This window comes from Myxine glutinosa, chromosome 3 (assembly GCF_964187855.1).
Source record: "Myxine glutinosa chromosome 3, kmMyxGlut1.1, whole genome shotgun sequence".
NCBI lineage: Eukaryota > Metazoa > Chordata > Myxini > Myxiniformes > Myxinidae > Myxine > Myxine glutinosa.
The window spans coordinates 184,604,909-184,630,845 of record NC_136263.1 but is presented as its reverse complement, the minus strand read 5'-3'; the positions used below and the strand labels follow the sequence as shown (position 1 = coordinate 184,630,845).

The following is a 25,937-nucleotide window of genomic DNA, read 5'->3' as shown; positions in this document are numbered from 1 at the left end:
GTGTCCTTCCCCCTCTCTTTTGTGTCCTTCCCCCTCTCTCCCCATCTTGTCTACCGCTCCCCTTGTTTTTTGTGTTTTGTGTGTCGGTTTGTCTTTTTGTGTGATTAATGTTAGCTCTTTCACGAGCCTCGATCTTGTATACAAAAAAAAATAAAAAAAAAAATAAAAAAAAACTTCAAAAAGGCGCCAATAATATTGTCCGGGCCATTTTAGGATTTCTGTGTGGAATAAGCTAAGATTTAGTACTTTTTTCAGCTTTTTTTGTTTTGTTCCACTGCAAACCAAAGAAATACATATGTGGATATCTAAATATTTTTTAAATTTCAACAAGTTTCTGGAAGAAATGATGCATTATTTGAAAAAAGTGCAAGGGTGCCAATATTTTTGGCCACGACTGTACCTCTAGTCAGCTAACAAGTTGAAGTAGGCCCGGGCAAACCACGGTATCAGCCCCGGGGAAGAGGCAAATAAGATCCGTTTGTTAACTTGTGCTCTTTCAACCCAAAAGCCAATGTTTTCTTGTACGAGCGGTATAGATTTTCACAGATTCTCAATGCAGGTGTACACATCTACTCCAACATTTATGGAAAACTAGAACGTTAGCTGAAGGCCTCGTTCGGCACCTAATGTCTTGATGAACAATAAATTCACTATTAAAAAAGTACGTCTTTTCTCCTCTGGCAAGTTGGCATAGACACGCCAAGCGCTCACAGGTGAGCACAGTCTCCAGATGCCGCACGGACTGCCAATAGTGCAGTCTTGGAAGTCCTCACGATATTCTCCTGGTGCCAATGAAAGGCTTGTGGAGGAATGCCATCGAATTCTAGAAAGCTATATCCTTGTTGCTCATGCACAATCTCCACGATTTTGAGAAACAAGATTACGTCACAAATCAATTTTTAAAATGTACCCAACCAAGCTTTAGATCTTTGAAGTATACAATGGAGAACAGCAGCATGAAAGATTACCTTTTCCATGCAGCCAAGAGAAGCAAACCTGCAGGTCGATCTTTTTTTTGAACATTGCTTCACATGCTGCAAAAGCTGTAAGATGCAAACGGTACAGAAAAAGAGAGATGAGCATTTGTTACGGATTCGTAACTTCCGTTATTGTGGTTTTCACCCACTTGACGTAGTTCTGATATCATGTACTATTATTATCTTCAAAAGGCTTATTATTCAGGAACGGTTATTTAAAGTTAAAAAGGCTAACTTTAAATGATACAGGACACCGAACCGGAAAGACGAGAAGGTGAAGAGGAAGAAGCAGCGCGAGCAAGGTCGGAGAGGACGCATAACGTCAGTGCTCCGTAACGAGCAAGGTTTACCGACAGCCACGAGGGGATTTTGAGTTCCTGGAAGGGACATCCGGCAATAAGAATATTCGCTGGAGTGGTGAAATCTGCATAGACAGATTTGGGGCGCTGAGATTCCGACGAATCCATGCCTCGTCGCATCGGCTCAAGCCAGAGCCGTCGGCCATCTTGAACCCCATGCTTCGGACACCTGGGAAGGTTTGCTTTGTGTCATCTTCACCCCAACATCCTACCGTCTGTCAGGGATGTGTGTGTGCGACCGCTTCGTCTCCAACTACGTTGCGGTTTGCTGAGGGAGCGGTGAAGGTGCGCCTCTGGAGGGCGCCGTTGTACAGTTTGGCGGGAAGAGCACCCTTGCCCACTGTACATGCTTCGGATATCGACTGGAGAGCGAGATTCGGGCTTCGACCGGATTTCGTTCCATCGACCGCTGGAGCGAATCCCATTCGCCTTGGGAAAAGTCATAGAGACATTGAGGAGTGTCGTTGCACTCGCTGGTCGCGCCGTGGGTGACCTGACTTTATATAAGAGATATATAGAGTGCACTCTTAATGGCCATTTGTTGTACCGTTATACTTGTGTGTGATTTATAATACAAGTTTGTTCATTTATAATCATTGGTGTGGTTTCACTATTGATTTTCAACACAGGGTAACATATTTTTCTGCCGGGGTTCCTCTCGGGGTTTGGAGGTTACCGAGACCAGGAGATTGTAGAGGACCCCGTAACAGAAATTGGGGGCTCGTCCAATTGACTCCAATTGACAATTGGGTCTTCGTCCGGGATCTAAAATTCCTTAAATTTCGTCCGGGAAAGAATTCCCTAGCATTCCCAAATTTTCCAATTTTGGAATATTTTTTCGACGTTCCCAAATTTTTCAAAAAAAAAAATATATATATATTTTTTGGAAATTTCTTGTGTGAAGGTTAACAGGTGTTAACGGATAGTCACCATGGAGTTTGACGCAGAGAAGTTTACAGCGACCCCTAGTGAGTCACAGTTCCGAGCATTACTAAAACCGGACCTCTTGATTTTGGGCAAGCATTTTAGCTTGGAGGTCCGAGCTAAAATGAAGAAAACAGAGATGCAGACAGTGGTGATAGAATCTATGATGGAACGAGGAACATGGAGAGAGGGAGCCTTGGATTGGTTACCAGAAGAACAAGAAAGTGTGGAGCTCCAAAAAACGGAGATGCAATTGAAGAGCCAGGAAAGGTTAGAAGAGAAAAAAAACAGAGGAAAGGAGAGTGGAAAGAGAACTCCAGGAAAGGTTAAAAGTACAGGAAAGAGAACTCCAGGAAAGGTTGGAAGAGAAAAAAGCAGAGGAAAGGAGAGTTGAAAGAGAACTCGAAGCAGAGGAGAGAAAAGCCGAAAGGGAGTTAAAGGACCGTGAATTGGCGCGTCAGCAGGAAATTAAAGTCAAGGAGCTGGAGTTAATGAGAGAACGGGGAGAGGTACCACCCATGCCGACTGGTTCGACAACTAGTCAAAACACCTGGGATGTTGGCAGACATGTGAGGCTGGTTCCACCCTTCAATGAAAAGGAGGTAGCCAAGTTTTTTTTACACTTTGAGAAAGTGGCTCAAATGCTAAAATGGCCGGAGGAGTCCTGGACCATATTAGTGCAAAGTGTTCTGGTGGGTAAAGCTCAAGATATTTATTCGGCTTTACCGATTGAGCAATGTGCAGATTATGAGATAGTGAAGAAAACCATTCTCAAAGCCTATGAATTGGTCCCTGAAGCTTACCGGCAAAAATTCCGGAACACCAGGAAGAGGGAGAATGAGACCCATGTGGAGTTTGCCAGAATGAAAGAAACCGTGTTTGATCGGTGGTGTGATTCAAGAGGAGTTGGGAAAGACTTCGAACTATTGCGACAATTGATCCTGGTGGAGGAATTCCAACAGTGCGTCCACGAGGACATTAAAGTACATCTGGAGGAAAGGAAAGTACCGAAGCTGTATGAGGCAGCAACCATGGCAGATGATTATGCTTTAACACACAGGATGGGGTTCCACAAACCTACCTTATCACCTAGACTTAACCAGGGGAGTTATGGTGCACCGGTGCGGCGAATGAAGATTCATGGGGACGGCCTGGAGATGACTATGAGGATAGATCTGATACCGCGACTCCTAGGGATCAGAGGTCTACAGTGCCAAGATGGACTAATCCTCCGGGGGGCTCGAGGCAGACCATGAGGTTCTCCTCCGGGCCTACTTGCGCTTTTTGCCATAAACCTGGACACTTGATGTCCCACTGTTATGCTCTGGGAAAGGAAAATCAGGAGCGGAGTTTGACTAGTACAACTCCGAATGCAATGGCCAATGTGAGAAATCGCCCTCAAAAGAGTTACCAACCATTTATTTCAGATGGGTTGGTGTCATTGGATGGAGAATATTCGCTACCCAGAAAACCGGAAACCTGTTATGGTATTGAGGGACACCGGAGCACATCAATCTTTAATGCTTGAAGGCATCTTGCCATTGTCAGAGGAGACAGCAACTGGTGATAGTGTTCGTTTACAGGGGATTGGTGGCTGTTTTAGAGCTCCACTTCATGCCATTCAGTTAGAGTCCGATGTGGTGTCAGGACTGGTCACCGTAGGTTTACAAGCCACTCTTCCTGTAGAGGGAGTATCTGTTGTTATCGGGAATGATTTGGCCGGTGGTCAAGTTTATGGTAACCCGATGGTTGTTAAAAAGCACAGTAAGGAAAATAACACCACACCAGTTAGGGATGGCAACAAAGTTAGCAAGTTATTTGTAGGTGGACTGAACTTCAAAACAAAGGAAGATGTTCTGGAGTCTGCCTTCAGCAAATATGGACCGCTTTTGGAAGTAGTGCTGATAAAAGACAGGGAGACACAAGTCAAGAAGGTTTGGCTTTGTCACGTTTGAAAACTCAAAGGACGCCAGAGATGCAGAAAAGGATCTGAATAGCAAGAAGTTGGAGGGTCGGACCATAACAGTAGAGAAGGCATTTCATAGGTGTCGAGGGGGCTACAGAGGAGGTCAATGTGGAGGTAGTTTTGATGGTGGTCACAATCTATATTACTATGGAGGCTCCCAGAGTTACGGCAGCTCCCGAAGGAATGATTATCAGGGTATTGGCCGAGAAGGAGACCGCTATTCACGAGACTACAGCGACAAGCGGTCCAACCGTGATTATTATGAAAGTTAGGAAGAGTTGAAGCACTGAATGCTGCGGAACAGCCGAGCAAAAATTCCTGCACGGATTAACCGGGAACGCCACGTTCCTAAAGGCGTCCATGTAGTAAACGTTCCTGCACGGTCTAACCGTGAACTCCACGTTCCTAAAGGCGTCCATGTAGGGAATACTTCCAGGCCTCACTACCCAACCACCATGGAACCTGGCCTTCAGCTCGGCCTCCCCGGAAAAGTGCTATAGATTTGCTGGCATTTGGATTTTTGATCACCACACCCATAACCTTCATTCACAAGAAACTGAATGCAAAAATCAGAGGGTGATGAGATGGAGTTTGGCTTTGCAGAAGTCCAACTTGGAAATTGAGCACGTAAAGGGCAGGGACAATGTCGTTGCTGATACTTTGTCCAAAGTGAATTAACTTTGGAAATCTCTGTGGGTTGTGTGAAATTTTGTTGCTTTATTTTTGAGATGTTGATAAATTAATTGTTGCCCACGGGAATTGATGATTTGGATTGTGAATTTACTTTTGTTTTTAAAAAGTTTGCATGCAAAGAAAGTTTTTGCTGTGTTCAAATTTTCTTTCTTGAGGGGCAGAAGTGTTACGGATTCGTAACTTCCATTATTGTGGTTTTCACCCACTTGACGTAGTTCTGATATTATGTACTATTATTATCTTCAAAAGGCTTATTATTCAGGAACGGTTATTTAAAGTTAAAAAGGCTAACTTTCAATGATACAGGACACCGAACCGGAAAGACGAGAAGGTGAAGAGGAAGAAGCAGCGCGAGCAAGGTCGGAGAGGACGCGTGACGTCAGTGCTCCGTAACGAGCAAGGTTTAGACAGCCTTTTGAGTTCCTGGAAGGGACATCCGGCGATAAGAATATTCGCTGGAGTGGAGAAATCTGCGTAGACAGATTTGGGGCGCTGAGATTCCGACGAATCCACGCCTCGTCGCACCGTCGGCCATCTTGAACCCCGTGCTTCGGACACCTGGGAAGGTTTGCTTCGTGTCATCTTCACCCCAACATCCTACCGTCTGTCGGGGATGTGTGTGTGCGACCGCTTCCTCTCCAATTACGTTGCGGTTTGCTGAGGGAGCGGTGAAGGTGCGCCTCTGGAGGGCGCCGTTGTACAGTTTGGCGGGACGAGCACCCTTGCCCACTGTACTCGCTTCGGATATTGACTGGAGAGCGAGATTCGGGCTTCGACCGGATTTCGTTCCATCGACCGCTGGAGCGAATCCCATTCGCCTTGGGAAAAGTCATGAGACATTGAGTAGTGTCGTTGCACTCGCTGGCCGCGCCGTGAGTGACCTGACTTTATAGAAGAGATATATAGAGTGCACTCTTAATGGCCATTTGTTGTACCGTTTTACCTGTGTGTGATGTATAATACAAGTTTGTTCATTTATAATCATTGGTGTGGTTTCACTATTGATTTTCAACACAGGGTAACATATTTTTCTGCCGGGGTTCCTCTTGGGGGTCGGAGGTTACTGAGACCAGGAGATGGTAGAGGACCCCATAACACATTGTGTACAAAAGGAAGTGTAAGATTGTTGGGTTGAGAGTGCAACATTATTACTGAGGCTGGGAGTCGGGAGAGAGGGAGGAGTGAGGGGGAGAGGTCAACATCTGGTGTTGAATTGAGAAAGAGGAAATGATAGAAGATAGAGAAGTGGGTAAGGGAGCGAGTATCCGAGAAGTTGGGAGAACGGGCAATGGGGAGGATAAAGGACAATGGGGATAGGTTTGAAGGGCCTATATGGAGAATGGACCATAAAAGGGCTTAGGGGAAAGGATGGAACATTGCCATTGTTGCTTACCTAATAAATATACTGTATAGCATCTCATCATAATTATGGAAAGAAGAGGTTGACCTGTTTGGCATTCCCATCTGAGCCCTTGTTCCATGATGCTGGGATCTCAGGTTAAAATCCCACATAATGCCTTTATTTCTCCAATGTCTCCAAATTCCGTTGTAATAAATGGAAAGGTACAATAATGTCTGCGCGCATGCTAGATCCGAGTCATACTGTACACCATTCCATTCGTCACACTGTCCAAGCCATTAGCATGTCCACTAACCAGTTCACACTGGTTCCACTCGCATGTTCACCGACCAAAATACAAGCTTCAGGCTCATGGAAGAGCAAGCGCAAATAGGCAGTGGGTTAGTGCAGCAACAATTGAGCAAAACCAGCAAGGTAATAAAGGAAGATAGGAGAGGAAACACTGAAACGAGCATATAAGAGAGTTGGGTTAGGAAGGGTTAATAGAGGTAATAAATAAAGCATCATGGGCGAGGATGGAGGATGACAGGAGGCGACGGTGCACTGCCTGCTTGAAGCTCTGGAGGGAAGAGTGGGAACGAATGGACTCTGGAGGCTGGTGACATAGGAAGAAGCAAGGAATAAATGGTTGAGGTGTGCAGGCAGCCTGGATTTTGGAAGTTTAACCAGGAGGGGGTGAAAATACTGAAATAATGTAAATAATAATGTAAATACTGTAATAATGCGTGCTTCCTGGAGTTGCTAAGGAGGATTGAATGACGAGATATCAGAGGGGTCAATATTGAAGATGTGGTAAAAATGACCTTCCTGTGATGCAAAAGTAACATAACTTGTGCTTTAGCCTCATCACAGGACATTCGAATAATGTTGAGAGCTTTAGATTCCACAGAATCCAGGAGAGACAGATGTGAAGCTGGGCCCAAAGTGTAGAGCAGTGTTCCATTTAGCTACGGACAAAAAACCTTGTAGAATCCAAGTAGCTCTGATTTTCCAAGGAAGGAATTGGATCAATGGAGGATGCCCAATCTGCGGCTGGCTTTGGAGGCCAGCTTGGCTATGAGGTTGGCCCAGGAGAGGTCGTGGCTAATGAAGAGGCCTAGAAGTTCAAGAGCTTGAACCTCTTCCAGTGGCTAACCATGGAAATGGGTTTGTTACTTTGATGATCCTTCTGGAGTATTGGTATGAGACCGAGATTTTCGAGGATTCAAGTTGTTGTAGAGCATGATATCCAGCCAGTTGGCAGGGTAACTGTTGAAATCACTACAGATGAGCAACAGAGTTGGAATGGATGGTTATGAGGTGATCCATATTGGAGAAAATAGAGGCAGCGGGTACAGAGTTTTTGAAATTTGCTCTCCAACCATGTAACTTTATAATCAAGGTTGGTATTGAGAGGCACTTTGTACACGAGTTGATAAATTAACATACACCCCTACCGGCAGTTTGTCGTCCGGAAAACTGTTGGGGAAATTACCCAAGTTCAAAGTGCCATAACTTTGTCAAACATGATCGAAACGTCGTGAAGTTCGAACTTGACCTGTAACTTATCATGAGGAAACCATGTACCAAGACTGAAATCATTAGCATTGAATTTAGAAAGAAAGTCCGGAAAACTGTTCTTTGCGTGACGGACGGACAGACTGACAGACTGACAGACGGAGGGACGGAGTGCAAACCTATAGTCCCCTCCGGTGTACACCAGTTGATAAATTAATAAACATCACACAAACTTGATCAAGATAAGGCACCCTTCTATAGGGAAAGTGGCTTATATTATGTGACCTTGACCTTTGGCCTTTTGACTTCAAAAACAATAGGTTTAGCAAGTAATAAGCATATTGTAGTATTATATCAAGGAGGATATTTATATGGGATTCATGCTGCAATCGTATGTATTTTATAGATGTACACTGTACAGTCACGTGAAAAAGTAAGTACACCCCATGTAAAGTTTTGACTTTTTCAACATATTTCAACATCCAGCTATTTGATCTTCATTGCAACAATATTGATAGATAAAGGTGATATAATATAACAAATATCATGAAACATTTACATTTCGTTGTCCATTGAATAATTTAAATAATCATAAATGCAAATTTCGCATGTGGAAAAAGTAAGTACACCACATGAAATGTTTTTTATCTTTTTAACATATGTGGACATATCAATGTTTGATCTTCATTTAAACAGTACCTATAGATGAAGGTGTTCTAATTGAACAAAAAATAATGAGAAATTGACTTTGCAATAATTTATTCAACAAAAAAGTTGCACAGCTCGTTTCAAATCCCCCCCCAACATCTCGATGGGATTTAGATCCGGGCTTTGACTTGGCCATTCCAGAACCCTCCATTTCTTTCTTTTCAGCCATTCCTTGGTGGATTTACTGGTATGTTTAGGGTCATTGTCATGTTGCAAGGTCCACCTTCGGTTGAGCTTCAACTCTCCGACAGATGGCCTCACATTATCCTCAAGCACCCTCTGGTACAATGAAGAATTCATAGTGGATTATATGATGGTGAGCTGCCCAGGCCCTGATGCAGCAAAGCTGCCCCAAACCATAATATTTCCACCACCATGCTTTACAGTTGGTATCAGGTTCTTGTGGTCAAATGCTGTCTTTGGTTTTCGCCAAACATGTCTTCTGGTACTGTGGCCAAATAGTTCTACCTTTGACTCATCTGTCCAGAGCACATTGTCCCAGAAGTGCTGGTCTTTGCCGAGGTGTTCATTTGCAAACTTTAGTCTTGCCCTGATGTTCTTTCTGGACAGCAAAGGTTGCCTCCTGGCACACCTCCCATGTAGATCAAATTTGTGCAGCCTCTTTCTAATGGTAGACTCGTGCACTTTGACATCAACAGTGGCAAGAGCTACCTGTAGGTCCCGTGATGACATTCTGGGGTTCTTAGAGACTTATTTCAGCATCTTGCGGTCTGCTCTCGGGCTGAACTTGCTGGGGCGCCTGGCCTGAACAAGTTGGCAGTTGTTTGAAATCTTCTCCACTTGTAGATGATCTTCCGGACAGTCGAATGATTGATTTCAAATTGTTTGGAGATCTTTTTAAATCCCTTCCCAGACTCGTAGGCATCTATAACCTTCTTTCTGAAGGCCTCCGAGGGCTCTTTTGATATCGGCATGGTGACGCCGCACACTTCAGCAAAACAAAGCGCAAACCAAACTAAATGTCTGAGGTTTAAATAAGACAGGTTCCTCCAAGATCCTCTCTAACGATGTTCTAATCATTTGCACCTGAGCTGGTGCACCTGATTCTAATTTTAGGTATTTGAAGTAGTGATAAATGTAGGGGTGTACTTACTTTTTCCACATGCGAAATTTGCATTTATGATTATTTAAATTATTCAATGGACAACAAAATGTAAATGTTTCATGATATTTGTTGTATTATATAACCTTTATCTATCAATATTGTTGCAATGAAGATCAAGTAGCTGTATGTTGAAATATGTTGAAAAAGTCAAAACTTTACATGGGGTGTACTTACTTTTTCACGTGACTGTACGTATGTATTTTACCGACATAGACCTATTTTTATAGCACGTACTTTGTAGATGCACTCGCACTTTTAATGCACGTACTTTCGAGACGTAGTTGCATTCTTAATAGTTAATCGTTTACAGATATTATACCAGCATTATAATAGTGCGTACTTTATAGACGTACTCGTATTTTATTTGTACACATCCTTTATTGAGGTACTCAGTTGAGAAAAATAACTTGTAATATAGCTGTCTACCACCAGGTGGCAGTCATTGCCAATGTTAAAAGATTATGTGGGGACAGACAGCCAAGCAAACTCAAAACCACTCAGTGACACTTGGCGAAAAATAGCAAATCAAACACGGTTGCAGCGAATCATCTACAGTCAGGGCTGCGAAATAAGAGGCAAAGAGGGACTCAAGTTATCTGTGGATTGCCTGTTAAACAAAATCAGATGAAAAATGAGTCTCCATTCCCCAAGCTAAGGTAAAACAAGGAATGAATAAAGTCCTTTCACAACCATGTCTGATGTGTTCTAAACCTGCATTCCGCAACCTTTTTATCCCAGGACCCCTGGAAACCGTCACGGAAATATCGATTGCTTATGACGTTAATATCTTGGTAAGGGTTCGGTTCATCATCTTTGTACAGTAGTACAATTCGGAATTGAACAATAAAGCAAAGTGACGACAATCATACCAAACACTGTCATTATTTTGTTGTTATTTTGTACGGATCTCCACGACCATGAGGAGAGAGAGAGCGAGAGACCACGCCCCCCTTGAGAATGAGCAGCGACTTCGATCACAGACACCGCTCACTTGATATTATTGTCAGCCAATCAGGCGTAAACTCCCTGCCTTGTTAGCAGCTTCGGAAGAGAGGAATCCGCCCCGACGATGAATCCGGATGAAGATTTAATGAAGAAGATGAAGATGATGATGAAGATGAAGATGAATCTCACAACATTCATTGGCGGTGTATCTTTTGTGAAATAGAATAAAACTTTAATTATTAAAGTGACATGCCAAGATAAGGTGTATTAACTTTATTTTAATCTTCATCGTGAATAGATGATAAACTTAAAATGTAACATGAACTGATAAACAAAGCAAGAATAACTTTTACTGAAAAAACCCGATATGCATCTGAATTTAATCCAGGTTCAATGCTCCGTTATCATGAACAACATTAAATAAACAACTTTCACTGATTAAACCCGAAAGTGAAACTTACAAGCCTAATTCAAATGTTCCGTTAGCAACATTGTAGATGTGGATTATCCACATCAGTGCGATGGTTGACTTTGCATATTGGCTACGAGATCATCGATTCGGCTTTGAAGCGGCGACAATGCGATTCTCAGGTTGGCACACAGGGCCACTGTCTCCAGTTTGTTTCGATACTTGGACTTCTGTTATGTCACCGTTGAAAAACCTGCCTCACACATCCACGTCGTTGTGAATGGCATCAGGAACTTTACCGCGAGATGTGCAATCTCTGGGTACTCATGTCAGCCAAAACTTTACTAAAGTGTCCTTCCTGAACAGTGTCTCAGGTGTACCGTCTGACACGATGTCGATCAAGTCCTCTTTCAATCTGTTGGACAAGTTGCAGCACTGCTGAACATCGAATGAATAAGGGTCTCGGATCCACTTCCTCTCCACGCGTGGATCAACAGGAAAGTATTCGTCAAATCGTTTGCGCAGGTTCACCAGATGTTCGACGATGACATCCTTAATGTCCACACGTTCCTCAACACTCTTGCTGAGCAGATCATCCAGGTTTTCGAACATGTCAAATTAATCATTGGTCTGTACTCTTCTCTTCCAAAGATCCAGCTTTGACTTGAACGCTGCTATCTTGTCATACATTACGAACACGGATTTCGCCTGCTTGTTCGTTTTGCCCTGGAACGATATGTTCAGATTGTTCAACAAGTTGAAGATATCAGCCATGTATGCCAATGTTGCGATGAATTTGTTGTTTTTGTGGTAGACTGCCAGGTCTGACCTAGCCACCCCCAATAATGCAAGGACCTGGTCGCAAAGTTCATACAATCTTGCCAAAGCATCTCCTCTGGACAGCCAGCGAACAGCTGCAGAATACAGCACCGTGGTGTGTTCTGCATCTTGCTCCTTACACAGCTCTGCAAACAACCTCGAATTTAGGGCGCTCTTCCTGAGATGGTTGATTGTTTTCACTGCAATGTCCATTACTTCGGCAAGTCCAGGTGACATCTCTTTCGCCGCTAATGCCTCGCGGTGTAGGAAGCAGTGGGTCCAGCTTGCCTCTGGTGCCACATCTTGGATGAGCTTAATGACACCGCTGCGCCGACCTGTCATCGATGCCGCACCATCGGTACAAGCGCCAACACAGTCTTCCCACCTGAGGCTATGCAATGCGATGTGTTTGTTGACGACTGCGAATATTTCTGCGGCCGTGGTCTTGGTCTGTAGCTCGTCACATGCCAGAAGATCCTCCATAAAATCATCGCCATGCCGATAACAAACAAAGATGAGGATCAACGCCTTCTGTGCGATGTCCATTGACTCATCCAACTGGATGACAAACTTGTTGGCCTCTAGGTTTGCGTACAGCTGGTGCTCGATGTCTTCGCCCATGTCTATTATCCGTCGGTGAATTGTGTCGGCAGAAAGCGGATTTGGTGCTTATCTTGGAAGCCGCCGTCTCTCCAAGCACTTCTCTGCACATCGCCTTGGCGCATGGCAGGATGAGTTGCTCTGCAATACAAGATAAATAAAATAACAGATGAACATTTCTTTCACTTTATGATTAATCTTGATTTTATTCCAAGCCCAAGGCATTATAAAAATTCAATATGTACGATGTGATTGCCGTACGTACTTTAAAAAAAGAGGCAAAGTTTAAGAATGGCTGCATTGCAACAAACAATAAAACTTACGAAGTTGTGATATACCAACGTATACAATATACATGACACAAGTAATAGTAAGCAAGAACCCGACACATCAATATTCTAAAGACGAAATGAAAAACTAAATTTAACTATACTTACAGCACCATGTATTACTTTATGAACCTACAACCCACCAATGCAGTGAAATACTTTTACGAAAAAAAACAAAAAACTTACCCGCAATAGCCAATAGTGTACGGTTTCTTTTCTTTGGCTATCTTCTCCGCCACCAGGTAGCTGGCTTTGGTCAGTCCCTTCGATGGAAAAACAGCCGAACTCATTACTGACTTGCTGTTGTTCATCTTGCGTTCTTTCCGGAGAAAAAACTCCCGCGACTTGTTGACATGATCTCCATGTTTCTTCTCGAGGTGCTGTTTCAGCTTTTGGGGCCGAAGGGACTCGTTGGCCAACACGTCAAGGCATGTCACACACTGTGGTCGATGAACATTATGCTTGTCGATATTTAAGGTGAACCTATAGTTCAGGAACACAGGCTGATACTTTCTAGCCATGGCGAGTACCTTACGCTCACAGCTCAATCTTTCGAATGAAAAGCAATGGACATTCGCGTGTCGGAAACTAAACGTATGATCTGACTGACCGGATGCACGCGCGGTACGTCACGGTACATCGGTACAGCGCTGTAGAAGAGTCCACACTATAAAGTTTGTGTCGGCGTTCGTTTGATCTCTGTTCTGTTCAGTCGGGAGAAGTATATCGTCAATAAAGTTTTTTCTCCGCGATTTCTGAAACGATCGTGCGACCCATTGAAAATCCTTGGCGACCCAAACATTGGGTCGTGACCCATAGGTTGTGGAACGTCATTCTAAACTAACCCCAAGAGTCGAAAATTTCGTTATGTTTGCACCAGCACCCTTAGTTTCCGAGATATCGGCCAAAATGTTTTTTAAACATTATGACGTTGACAGTCAAACTTTAAAGTCTGTTGTTTTTACATCATAAATTGAAATTAGAAAGCCGCTGGCAATTGAACCAGAAGTTGATACGTTGAGGACGTTTTTTAACCAGAACATTTTTTAACCAGAAGTTGATATGACTTCCGGTTATGGGGTTGTCGCCCAAAACACGTTTTGTGTTTTAGCAACGTCACGCCATAACGTGTCGACCGATGTTTATGAAATTTTATCGCAGGCTGTAGCAGGGATGGTGCCTACAATCTGTGAAAGTTTCAGAACAATCAGCTGAGCGGTTTGGGCTGTAGACGAGCGGACAGATAAAACAAAAAAACGAACTTACTAACCGAACAACATACTTGGCAAAATTTATTTCGCCAAGTAACAAACAAACAAAACCCAAATGTAAAGACTCTCCTTTGGCGAGGGTAATCAAGTGAATTTCATGATTTTCGTTATGTATATATATTAAAAACCATTTATTCTCTTCAATTGAACCATGCACACATTGGTTAGTATGATCGCAATATGCAACACAATGTTTTATTATCTCTATAACCTCATCATAATATAATACCATCAAAATTCTTATACTCCAAAGATTACATATTCAATGGTCCCTCTCTTGAGAGATCACCTCTTCTGCCAAAAAAAACAAACTCCAACGGCACTCGGTAGTGCGCATACCTCTGCCAGGCTGAACAGTTTACGTTTTGTATCCTACCAATAGGCCGGATCTCAACCAAAATCAAATCGGCTCGTTCGTGTCTCCTAACCAACTCGTCCACCTAGTTTTGTCAACTCATCCACAACTTTTTGAAGAATCATGCCATATATAGTTTTTGGCACGAACTCTCAATGGTGAAGAATCACTTAAATTTTAAAATTATCGTATCCGGATCCAGGAATCTTCACCAAAATCGAAATAATGCGTCTTTGCAACACACCCAACCTTTCCACCAAGTTTCATCCAAATCCGTCCATAACTTTTTGAGATATCCTGTTCAGACAAGACAACAACAGGGGTGAAAACACAACCCTCTGCCAACCTTCGGTGGTGTAGCTAAAAAGAGGTGATCACTCAAGAGATTTGACCAGTCAAAGAAGCAGGACACAGATTCACTTTTGTCACACTGTTCGTTTTTTTTTGGTTTTTTTTGTTTTGTTTTTTAACAATAAATTTTACATATACAACAGTGGATACAAACCACTTCAAGAACATCTCTGTCGTTGTTTGCTGAGATGTCTGTATATTGTTAAGAACATCTCCAGAATGACAGGCTAACACACAGGACATAATGACATCAATCTTTTTTTATTTTTTAACATATTGGATCATTGATTAAAAGCCTATGGTGGCATCTACAGTGCCTATAGAAATTCTACACCCCCTTTCAAAATTTTCGTCTTTTGTTGCCTTATAGTCTGGAATTAAAATGCATTAAATCAGACTTTTTCCACCTTTATTTACTCATTGTAGTAGAATATCTTGGTTGGATAAGTGTCCACTCCACCTGAGTTAATACTTGGTGGAAGCACCTTTCACAGCAATTACAGCTGTGAGTCTGTTGGAATAGGTCTCTACGAACTTTGCACACCTTGATTGGGCAATATTTGCCCTGTGAAGCCACAGATTTCCGATTGGATTTAGGTCGGGGCTCTGACTGGGCCACTCGAGAACATTTATCATTTTGTTCATTAGCTACTCCAGTGTAGCTTTGGCTGTGTGCTTCAGGTCGTTATCATGCTGAAAGGTGAACTCCTGTCCCAATTTCAGCTTTCTTGCAGAAGGCAGCAGGTTTTCTTCTAGGATTTTTCTGTATTTTGCTCCATCTATTTTTTCCTTATATCCTGACAAATGCCTCAGTCCCTGCTGATGAGAAACATCCCCACAACATGATGCTGCCACCACCATGCTTCACAGTAGCTTTGGTTGTGTGCTTTGGGTGATGTGCCGTGTTGGGTTTGCACCAAACGTAACATTCTGCATTTTGGCCAAAAAGTTCCATCTTTGTTTCGTCAGACCACAAAACCTATTGCCACATGGCTTCAGAATCTACGCTACGGAGCAGGGTTTTTTTTTTTTACATACCTCAAACGAGACTCAAGGTGGGCTCTGAGTAATGGCTTCCTTCTTGCCACCCGACCATACACGCCAAACCTGTGGAGTGCTTGGGATATTGTTGTCACATGCACACAGTGACCAGACTTTGCCATAAAGACCTGTAGCTCTTTCAAAGTTGCCATTGGCCTCTTGGTGGCCTCTCTGATCAGTGTCCTCCTTGCTTGGTCATCCAGTTTGGAGGGACAGCCTGATCTAGGGTCTTGTCTTGCAGGTACCTTGCACCTTCCACTTATTAATGATTGTCTTGAATGTGCTCCAAGGAATATTCAAGGCCTTTGAAATATTTTATACCCATCCCCTGATGTGTGCCTTTCCACAACTTTATCCCAGAGGCCTTTTGAAAGCTCCTTGGTGCTCATGGTTGAGTATTTGCTGTGAAATGCACTATCCAGCAGGGAAACCTACAGGGACAGCTGATTTTATTCTGAAATAATCAAAATCACTACAATTTAACACAGATTGAGGCCAATTAACGTGGTGCGAAATTTTGAAGGCGATTGGTTACACCTGAGCTAATTTACGATTGCTATTATAAGGGGGGTGGACACTTATCCAACCAAGATATTCCATTTTAGCATTTTAAATTAATTTTCTGAAATTTGTTGAATTTGTTTTTTCACTTGGAAGTTGTGGGTGACGATGTGTAAATAAAAGTGGAAAAAGTCTGATTTAATGCAATTTAATTCCAAGCTACACGGCAACAAAAGGTGAAAATTTTCAAAGGGGGTGTAGACTTTCTATAGGCACTGTGTATATATCTGCAAACGGTACTGTGTATTTCTATAGGCACCGTGTATATGTATTTGACTTCCATTTCCTTCCTTGCTCAACCTCCTGTTTTTATAGATCACTTAAACATTTTTCCTGTTATCCTCGTTTTCTTTTTCTACCTTCCCCATACCAATCTCGCTGCCCTTATTCTTTTAAAAAAATGAAATATTGTTCCCCTTTCCCAAAATTCAGTTGTATAATTTTGTGATTGTTATTCCTGTGACAGCAGGCAAAATATCAATTTAATCTCAATGAGCTGTAGCAGAAGATACAACAGTGACCGGTGGCAAAAAAGGTAGAAATTTTTTCATTGTACGTCTTACCTGATCTCTTGGCATTTCTTTCTTACATTCTTCACAAACTACCGACAATTTTGGACATATTACGACATGTTCCTGCAAACAAATCACAAAAATCACAGTTAATCAAGCAAGGGACCTGGTGCAGAGTGATCGCTTATTCAACATTTCATAACGACACGTTTGATAGTAATATACTTGTTATCAACAAAAATAATACAACCTGCTTCACCAAAAGAAAAACACTCTCGTGATGAAATGTACATTTCCTACATTTCCTACATGTACAACTCCTACTTTCTGACCCAGCTATGTTCCCTCTCCCACTCAATCCTCCTCCTTGGTGATTTCAATATCCACATGGACTCCACTGACTCCACAATAACCACTGACTTCACTGATTTACTCAACTGCTTTAACCTCACTCAACATGTCGACTTTCCTACCCATATCCGTGGTCACATTTTGGACCTTGTCTGCTCCACTGGATTAAATTTGCACCATCTCTCTGGCTCCGACCTCACCCTCTCTGACCACTTAGCTATCACTATGACCATCAACATCATCAACATCCCCACCCCAACACCAAGACATTATCGCACTATCAACTTCCGTAAGCTAAACGCTCTTTCACCTACCTCATTCTCATCCACCCTCTCTGAAAAAATGTCCACTTCTCCCTTCGTTGACCTCCACACCCCTTCCGACCTCACTGACTACTACAACCACACTTTCTCCTCCTGCCTTGACCAGCTTGCGCCTGTAAAAACCAAAACAGTTTCTTTCACCCATTCTGCTCCCTGGTTTACCCCTGAACTCCGCCTGATGAAAATTCGTGCTCGCCAACTTGAAAGACTCCGCAATAAAACGGGTCTCACAGTTCACTCCCAAGCCTACAAGGACCACCTACAACACTACAAAGATGCCCTCTCCCACGCCCGCTCCGCCTACTACTCTCAAATTATCCACTCTGGCTCCGGAAACCCAAAAGCACTCTTCTCGACAATAAACAAACTCCTCCGCCCCCTGAACACCACCACCCAGTCATTCACAGTAGACAACTGCATCTCCTTCCTCTCTTTCTTCCAACGCAAAATTGACAACATCTACAACAGCTTGACCACCGCCGCACCCGCTCCCCCTCCAACCACCTGCCCCCCCTTGTCCTGCCATCCCCTGTCTCGGTTCTCCCCAATCTCCCCTACTGACCTCTCTGAACTCCTCATAGGAATGAAAACTGCCACCTGCACTCTTGACCCCATCCCCTCCAGCTTTGTCAAGGCCTCCCTCCCTGCTCTCTCTCCACTTATCATTGCAACAATAAACTCCTCCCTGTCTACAGGCATCGTCCCACCTTCCCTCAAAATTGCTGCTGTTACCCCCATTCTAAAAAAACCTGGTCTAAACCCTGACACCCTAAACAACTTCAGACCCATCTCCAACCTACCCTTTCTGTCTAAAGTTTTGGAACGCGCTGTAGCCACTCAACTCAAACATCACCTCTCTGCCAATAACCTGTATGAAACATTCCAATCCGGATTCCGCTCCAACCACAGTACTGAAACTGCTCTCCTCAAAATCACCAACGACCTTCTCCTCTCCTCTGACGCTGGCAACCTCAACATTCTCGTCCTCCTCGACCTCAGCGCTGCCTTTGACACCATCGATCACACCATCCTCCTCACCCGACTTGAATCCACCTTTAACGTTACAGGCACTGCCCTCTCTTGGATTAAATCATACCTCTCTGACAGATGCCAGTTCATCTCCATCAATAACTGCAAATCCCCCACTGCTCCCCTCCCCCAAGGTGTCCCCCAAGGTTCAGTTCTTGGCCCCCTCCTCTTCATCCTTTACCTGTCCCCCCTCGGTCACTTAATCCGCCGTCATGGTCTCCAATTCCACTGCTTCGCCGATGATATCCAGCTTTTCATCTCCACCAAGTCCGTCTCCACCGACACCCACTCTATCCTGACAAACTGCATCACTGAAATAAAACCCTGGCTTCAAATCAACTTCCTCAAGCTTAACTGTGATAAATCTGAAATAATCATCATTGGCCCAAAAACGCTCACAAATCCACCCATAACTTTGCCCTCAACATCGACGGTATCCCAGTATCCACCTCCCCTCACATCCGGAATCTTGGCATCATCTTTGACCAAACCCTCTCCTTCGACAAATACACTAAACAGATCACAAAGTCAGCCTTCTTTCACCTGAAAAACATTGCCCGTCTCCGCTCATCCCTCTCCTCCACGGCTGCAGAAACCCTCATCCACGCCTTCATCACCTCCCGTCTGGACTACTGCAATAGCCTCCTCTATGGTTCACCCTCAAAAATCACCAATAAACTCCAATACATTCAGAACTCCGCTGCCCGTCTACTCACCCATTCCCGGACCCGTGACCACATCACCCCCGTCCTTTACAAGCTTCACTGGCTCCCCATCCCCCAGAGAATCCAGTACAAAATCCTCCTCCTGACATACAAAGCCCTCCATAACCTGGCCCCATCCTACCTGGCTGACCTCCTCTCCAGACACACTCCCACCCACAACCTCCGCTCTGCTGGTACCAACCTCCTGACCCCCTCCATCCGGACCAAATTCAGATCCTGGGGGGACAGGGCCTTCTCCATCGGTGCTCCCACCCTCTGGAACTCACTACCTCACACCATCAGAGACTCCTCCTCACTCACCACATTCAAAACATCACTAAAGACCCACCTGTTCAACACTGCATTCAACATTCAACCCACAGCATTTAACCCCTGACTATCTCTTCTCCTTCTCCCTCCTTTTGCTTTAAATATTTCCCTATTGATTCTTGTCTTTTTGCAATTGTTGTTTTCATGTATTGTTATGCATTATGTTTTCCACTCTGTCAAAGCGCCTTTTGGCTTCTGGAAAAGCGCTATACAAAATAAATGAATTATTATTATTATTATTATTATTATTATTTGTTTAAATAACTGTATTTCCTTTGAGGAAAATTATCTCATGATGGCCTTTTACATTATACAGCCACTTCAAATGCGCCTGAATAGCCGGGGTGTGAAAACTGAACAAGTTCTTGGAAAGTTTTTGAAAAAAATAACAAGAATGACTATTGTGGTCACAAAATGTACATATTTTTCACCTCTTCTATCAACTCAACCCCCTCATCCTTGCTGTTGAAGGTATTATACAATTAATCTCTGACTCCCCAAGGGTCTTCATGGTTTGGTTCAATATCAGCTATGAGTTAGCTAACCCTGTTCCACCTTCCAAAATCTACTTTAGATGATAACCAATGGAGACATCTCCCCACCATTCTACCCCAAACATCGTTGTTCATCACTCATCATGTGATCACTTTTTATTTTTAGTTCCCGAAACTGCAAGCAGGGTTGTAATATTTAAATTTATACAGATATCACATGTTAACATTTGATAATACAATTCATGGACTGGTGTTTGTTTGTCGCGCTACTCCTCTTACAGTTCTTGCCCGATTGCATCCAGACTTGCTACATATGATCAGAATGACCCTAATTAGTGTATAAGTGTGCTTTATCTTTGTCCATATAGGCCTTGGGGCGGAGGGGGACGCCAATTCTCTATGGAAATATATAATGTAGCGCCCCCTCCAGGTGGGAGAAGGCATTACAAGTCCCCAACCCTTACAATCCATTATTCCTGTCCCCATGTTTTCCAGTGCAGTGAGCCGTTTTGAATTATAAGCAGTCGGAATGTTTTTGCTTCATGCAAGTAACCCAGTTATTTGTTTTATTTTCGGGAGTGATTGAGGGAGCTGTCAGGTGCCCATACACAGCCCAAATAAAGGTATGTGTCAGAAGAAGGTGTTGCATGCTTGGAACAATATTGCCCTTAGGGCAGGCATCCCGATAGTATTCCATAATACAGCAGACTCTCATTAAGCTGAACCAACACATTCTATGAACCGTTCATATAAAATTAATATTTGTGTTAAGCGGATTTAATAGCTTGAATGAATGAATGATCGTTTTAAGGCCATCTTTCCCCTCTAGAGGGGGGTTAGCCTTGCGGGCCCCATGACGATCATGGTTCCCTGTTTGAGGCAATGTTTTTATGGCCGGATGCCCTTCCTGACGCCAACCCATAGTCGCCTCTTACGATCCGCAGGGATACGGTGTACCTATTCTAAATCGGGGTACACACCGGCACATTCATCCCAGCAAGCTGGTACTCAATTTGCCGACCTCGGAAGGATGACAGGCTGTAAACCCCCCTGGTGTTAATTTAGCGATCGACCAGGATTCGAACTCAGGATCCTAGGATCCCAAGCCGGCACCCTAACCGCTAAACCAACACCAAACCTTTAATAGCTTAAACATCGTTAAAATTTGTGTTGGCATAATAAACGTACCATAGTATGCCAATTGTACAGAGAAAATGGAGAAACACCCAAGACTGAGTGGACAAAATTTGTAGCACCATATACAAAAGGCCCATCTGACCTCTGCAAACATGTCCACACAAACATCAAGAAAACATCACTTTATAAGCCCAAAATGAAACAAACAAAAAGCACAAAATTTCATGCAACAATTTCAAAAACAACAGTACAAAATTATGATTATATTAATTTTGGATTGGTTATGGCACAGTCCAAGACATGGCATGGACAGCAGCCTCGTCGTACAAATAAACCATTTAGGAATCCCCCATGTTGCAAGCACTCATGCACCATGCTCTATAAAGAACGTCAATTCCTCTGAAGCAGTTTCTCGGCTAAAGTCGCAACCCTGGACATGGCATCACTCCGCCATAGGATAGTTGACTGAGGATGCAGTAACTTGGAATATAGCTTAAAACAGCCAAAAACCCTTAAATTGCAGTATTCAAACCAGAATCCCCCAGGAGGAAAAACAGAAGAGGAAGAAACTATGATTATTATTCGAGTAAAAGGTTTACACCACGTGTTGGCTCTTAAAGGAGCTATTTATATCCGTTATACTTTAAAAATAACTCAAAGAAAAAGAGAAGGAAGCCATGACCTTTTGAGCAGCATGCTTCACCCATTGACTGGAGAAATACCCACCGTTTAGAGGCCATTTTTCCCCGCAAAGCGGGGGTTGGCCTTTTTCGGGGACCGTGGTTGTTGTTGTTTTTTGGTCCCCTTTTTGAAGCAATGTTTTACAGCCGGATGCCCTTCCTGCCGCCAACCCTGTTTGTCGCCTTTTTACGACACACAGGGAATTACCAGTGAACTGGTACTCAATTAGCCGACCTCGGAAGGATGACAGGCTGAGTCAACCCCCCTGGCGTTAATTCAGCGATCGACCGGGATTCGAGCCCAGGATCCTTGGATCCTAAGCTGGCACCCTAGCCGCTAAGCCAACACCAGGGCTGGAGAAACGAGCCCACCTGGACTGGAGAAATAAACGGGAACAAATGGGATGCATAGTTTACAAGAACTCCACTCCTCATTGGCTGGTTAGTGTGTGTTGCTGATTGACCAGTGTGGTCTTGATAATCATCGGAATCCATTGTCCTCGGTGTGTTGATAGTTATGATGGGAGGTGTCTGCTTGGTGATGATGATCAGTATAATGAAAAGTTGAGGCAATACAAATCTCACCTCATAATGTCGAACCACTCCTGACCATGGACAGCCTGTGTTAATACACTTTGCAGGAAGGCCCTCAATCTCACGTTTTGCTGCTCTGTCAGGGAAGAACTGAAAAATAAATTGCAGTGGATATCAATGAGGTTGTGGAATAGCACAACACAAGATAATTTAAAAGGTAAATGACGAAAAGTGTTAATGGTCACAACAACTTGGGTAAAAGGAAATTGGAGAGGGAGAAAGAGAAGGGGGAGGGGAGAGATACAAACAAGAAAAAAAACAGAACAGAGAGGAGGGAGACGGAGCAAGGGGAGGAGTGAGGGAGACGGAGCAAGGGGAAGGGAGGAGTGAGGGAGACGGAGCAAGGGGAGGGGAGGGGTGAGGGAGACGGAACAAGGGGAGGGAAGGGGTGAGGGAGACGGAGCAAGGGGAGGGGTGAGGGAGATGGAGCAAGGGGAGGGGAGGAGTGAGGGAGACAGAGCAAGGAGAGGGGAGGGGTGAGGGAGACGGAGCGAGGGGAGGGGAGGAGTGAGGGAGACGGAGCAGGTGGAGGGGAGGAGTGAGGGAGACGGAGCGAGGGGAGTGGTGGGGTGAAGGAGATGGAGCAAGGGGAGGGGTGTTGGGAGGGGGGGGGGTCGGGGGGGGGGTCGGGAGACGAAGCAAAGGGCTGTTGGGAGATGGATCGGTAGAGGGACGTGGGCACCAAGAACGGGACGTGGGGACCGAGAGCCGGACGTGGGGACCGAGAGCGGGACGTAGGGAGCAAAGGAGGAGAGGAGACTCTTTTTTTGAAAGATGACTACAAATGCATTATCAAAACCCTCACCCCATCTTGCTTTAGAATCGAGATGTCCTCTTCAAATGCGTTTTCCTCTACACATTTACTGCAGCGAGTGGGTCCATTCCTGAAGCAAACAAAAGAAACATCATTGATTTATCAACAAATTACTGGACAGTACACTTTTAATAGCAAAGTGAAGAAGGCTTCATCATTTGCCTAAATAACACCATCAAGCTAAATTATTTATCTTATTCATATACAATGCTCGATTTGCGACAGTCTACATCTCTGTCTTATTGCTGCCAACAAAGCAAAATCAGGATTGAGTAGAATATTAACATCATCTGAAACATTTAAATGAAGAAGAGAAGCCCAAGCAATGAGCACTTTATGAAAGTATTTCAAAAGTATTTCCTTAAAATAAAATAAGAAACAGTTCAATCTGATGAAAAACAATTTTTAAATAACAAAATAATTCAACAACTTTATGAAAACTAAATGCTATTCATAGAACACTTACAACTGTGCAGTCAACTTGGTGCGAGGAAACTCTTCTGTATTTGAAGGGTTTTTTTCTTTGAGCCAATATGGCTGCCAGATCACGTGAGCGATTACATCATAAATTTATATTCTCTAATAGAATTGTTGTGTAGATCATGCCCAATAAAAATTCAAACTGATCAGTCGAAATGTTGTCCCTGTCAAATTATGACGTCATAATTACGAAACCAATGACGTCATCGTTACTAACACCTATTCTCCATATGGAGTTCTTTACAATGAGCCACGTTTCAATATTTTCCATGGAGCAGTTTCGGAGATATAGAGATGCAACGCTTTTTGGTTTTTCAAAGATGGTGCCTGTACCACGTGACCAATGATATCCTAATTATCATTAAAATATTCGACAGGAGGAGGCGCTCCTATGGTGAAAATGTAGTGTCCGTCAGACCAACAGTTGCAGAGAAAAAAAAATCATACTGGTCAGATGAAGAGTTATACTTGTCGAGTTATGACATCATAATGAAGGCACCGATGACATAATCATTAACCTATCTTATTCCCCATGGGGAGTACTTGACAATGAGCCATGTTTCAATTTTGACCATGAAGTGGTTTCAGAGATATAGAGGTGCAAAAATTTTACAAGATGGCGCCTGTACCATCATTTTACAAGATGTCATGACCCATGACATCATAATTATCATTAAAATATTCCACAGGAGGAGTCGCTCCTATAGTACAAATTTCGTGTCCATCGGACTGACAACAACAACAACAACATGCATTTTAAAGGCCATTTTCCCTGCAAAAGCGGGGGTTAGCCTTGCGGTCCCCATGACAATCTTCTCCATTTTGCCCTATTTTCTGCATCTCTCCTTGTTAACCCCCTTGCCCGCATTTCTTCTTCCACCACCTTTAGCCAAGTCTTTCTCGGTCTTCCCCGTCTTCTACTTCCTTCTACATTCATTTCCATCACTCTTCTCAACCAGTCACTTTCATCCTTCCTCAACACATGACCAAACCATCTCAACCTGTTCCTCTTCACGGCATCAATCACAGGCTCCATTCCCATCATCTTTCGCAATTCATCATTTGTCTTCCTCTCTCTCAACGATACTCCGCACATCCGTCGAACCATTCGCATTTCCACCCTTTCCAACCTTCGTTGCTGCTCTACGTTCATTACCCATGTCTCGCTCCCATAAATCATAACACTTCTCACACATACAGCATACACCTTTCCCTTCAGCTTCAACGACACTCCCCTCATCATCAGCACGCCACTCAATTCCCGAAACTTCTTCCATGCACATCTCACTCGAGCAACCGTTGCCGAGTCTGATCCACCTTCTCCATTCAGCATGTCTCCGAGGTAGCAAAATGTTTTCACACCTTCCAGCTTCACACCGTCTCCAAGATCCAACTCAACATTTCCTCCATCTGCAGCTCCCTCTGTGCACACCTTACATTTGAATGTAGCTGCCACACTGGTTAATGACCCTCTCAGACCACTACATTTTTGATGAACCACCTCAGCGCACATTGTGCACTGAATGGAGTTCACTCTGACACCCTTCCTACACACAGCACAGGGCCACTTCCCAGTTATTTCCACCTCACCACATGCTTTACCACTTGCCATCACCTTCGTCTTTCCGATATTCACCTTCAGACCTTTTGTCTCCATACATTCCTTCCACGTGTTCATCTTTTCCTTCAGTCCATCCATACTTTCCGCAATCAACACCAGATCATCTGCATACAACAACTCCCACAGTAAACCCTCCTTTACGTTCTGAGCCAGCACCTCCATCACAGCTACAAATAGTAGTGGACTTAGTACCGACCCCTGATGCACTCCCACCTTCACCTCAAACTCACCACTGTTCCCGTCCTTCGTCCTTACAGCTGTGCGCGCTCTTTTGTACATTGCCATCACTACTCTGATCAACCATTCCTCCACTCCTAACTTCCTCAATGCCCATGTCAATACTTTGCGTGGAACCCGATCGAATGCTTTCTCCAGATCAACAAACCCAAGAAACAACTTCTTCCTCTTCTCCATGTACTTCTCCTGCAACTGCCTCACAATGAAAAGCGCGTCTGTCGTTCCTCTTCCTGGCATAAATCCAAACTGCATTTCGTCGATCTTCACTTTCTTCCTTATCCTCCTCTCCAACACCCTTTCCAATACCTTCATTCCATGCTCCAATAACTTTATCGCTCGG

At 43.8% G+C, this 25,937-nt stretch overlaps 2 protein-coding genes across 3 annotated transcripts in view; both read right to left on the bottom strand.

Annotated features, from left to right (window-relative positions):
• LOC137417147 (TNF receptor-associated factor 2) overlaps window positions 1-25,937 on the bottom strand; it is a 91,622-nt gene that overhangs the window by 19,553 nt on the left and 46,132 nt on the right. For both annotated transcript variants that reach the window (XM_068102938.2, XM_068102941.2), the window contains exons 3-6: window positions 23,251-23,329; window positions 22,437-22,535; window positions 16,855-16,926; window positions 969-1,043 (exon numbers count right to left, since the gene is read on the bottom strand). In XM_068102938.2, the coding sequence (XP_067959039.1) occupies window positions 969-1,043; window positions 16,855-16,926; window positions 22,437-22,535; window positions 23,251-23,329 (325 nt within the window). The remainder of the gene's footprint in view (window positions 1-968; window positions 1,044-16,854; window positions 16,927-22,436; window positions 22,536-23,250; window positions 23,330-25,937) is intronic.
• Window positions 10,814-13,375, bottom strand: LOC144891390 (protein FAM200B-like). Its single transcript, XM_078774822.1, has 2 exons — window positions 12,899-13,375; window positions 10,814-12,524 (listed from the first exon to the last, which is right to left on the bottom strand). The coding sequence occupies exons 1-2, from the start codon at window positions 13,231-13,233 to the stop codon at window positions 12,410-12,412; spliced, it is 450 nt and encodes a 149-aa protein (XP_078630948.1). The 5' UTR covers window positions 13,234-13,375; the 3' UTR covers window positions 10,814-12,409.

What these genes read in the sequence shown, in the direction of transcription:
- LOC144891390 (XM_078774822.1), bottom strand. Translation starts at nt 13,233, where the DNA reads ATGGCTAGAAAGTATCAGCCTGTGTTCCTGAACTATAGGTTCACCTTA. An exon ending in TACACTATTGGCTATTGCGG is followed by an intron (nt 12,525 to 12,898) that starts GTAAGTTTTTTG and finishes CTTGTATTGCAG; the next exon opens with AGCAACTCATCCTGCCATGC.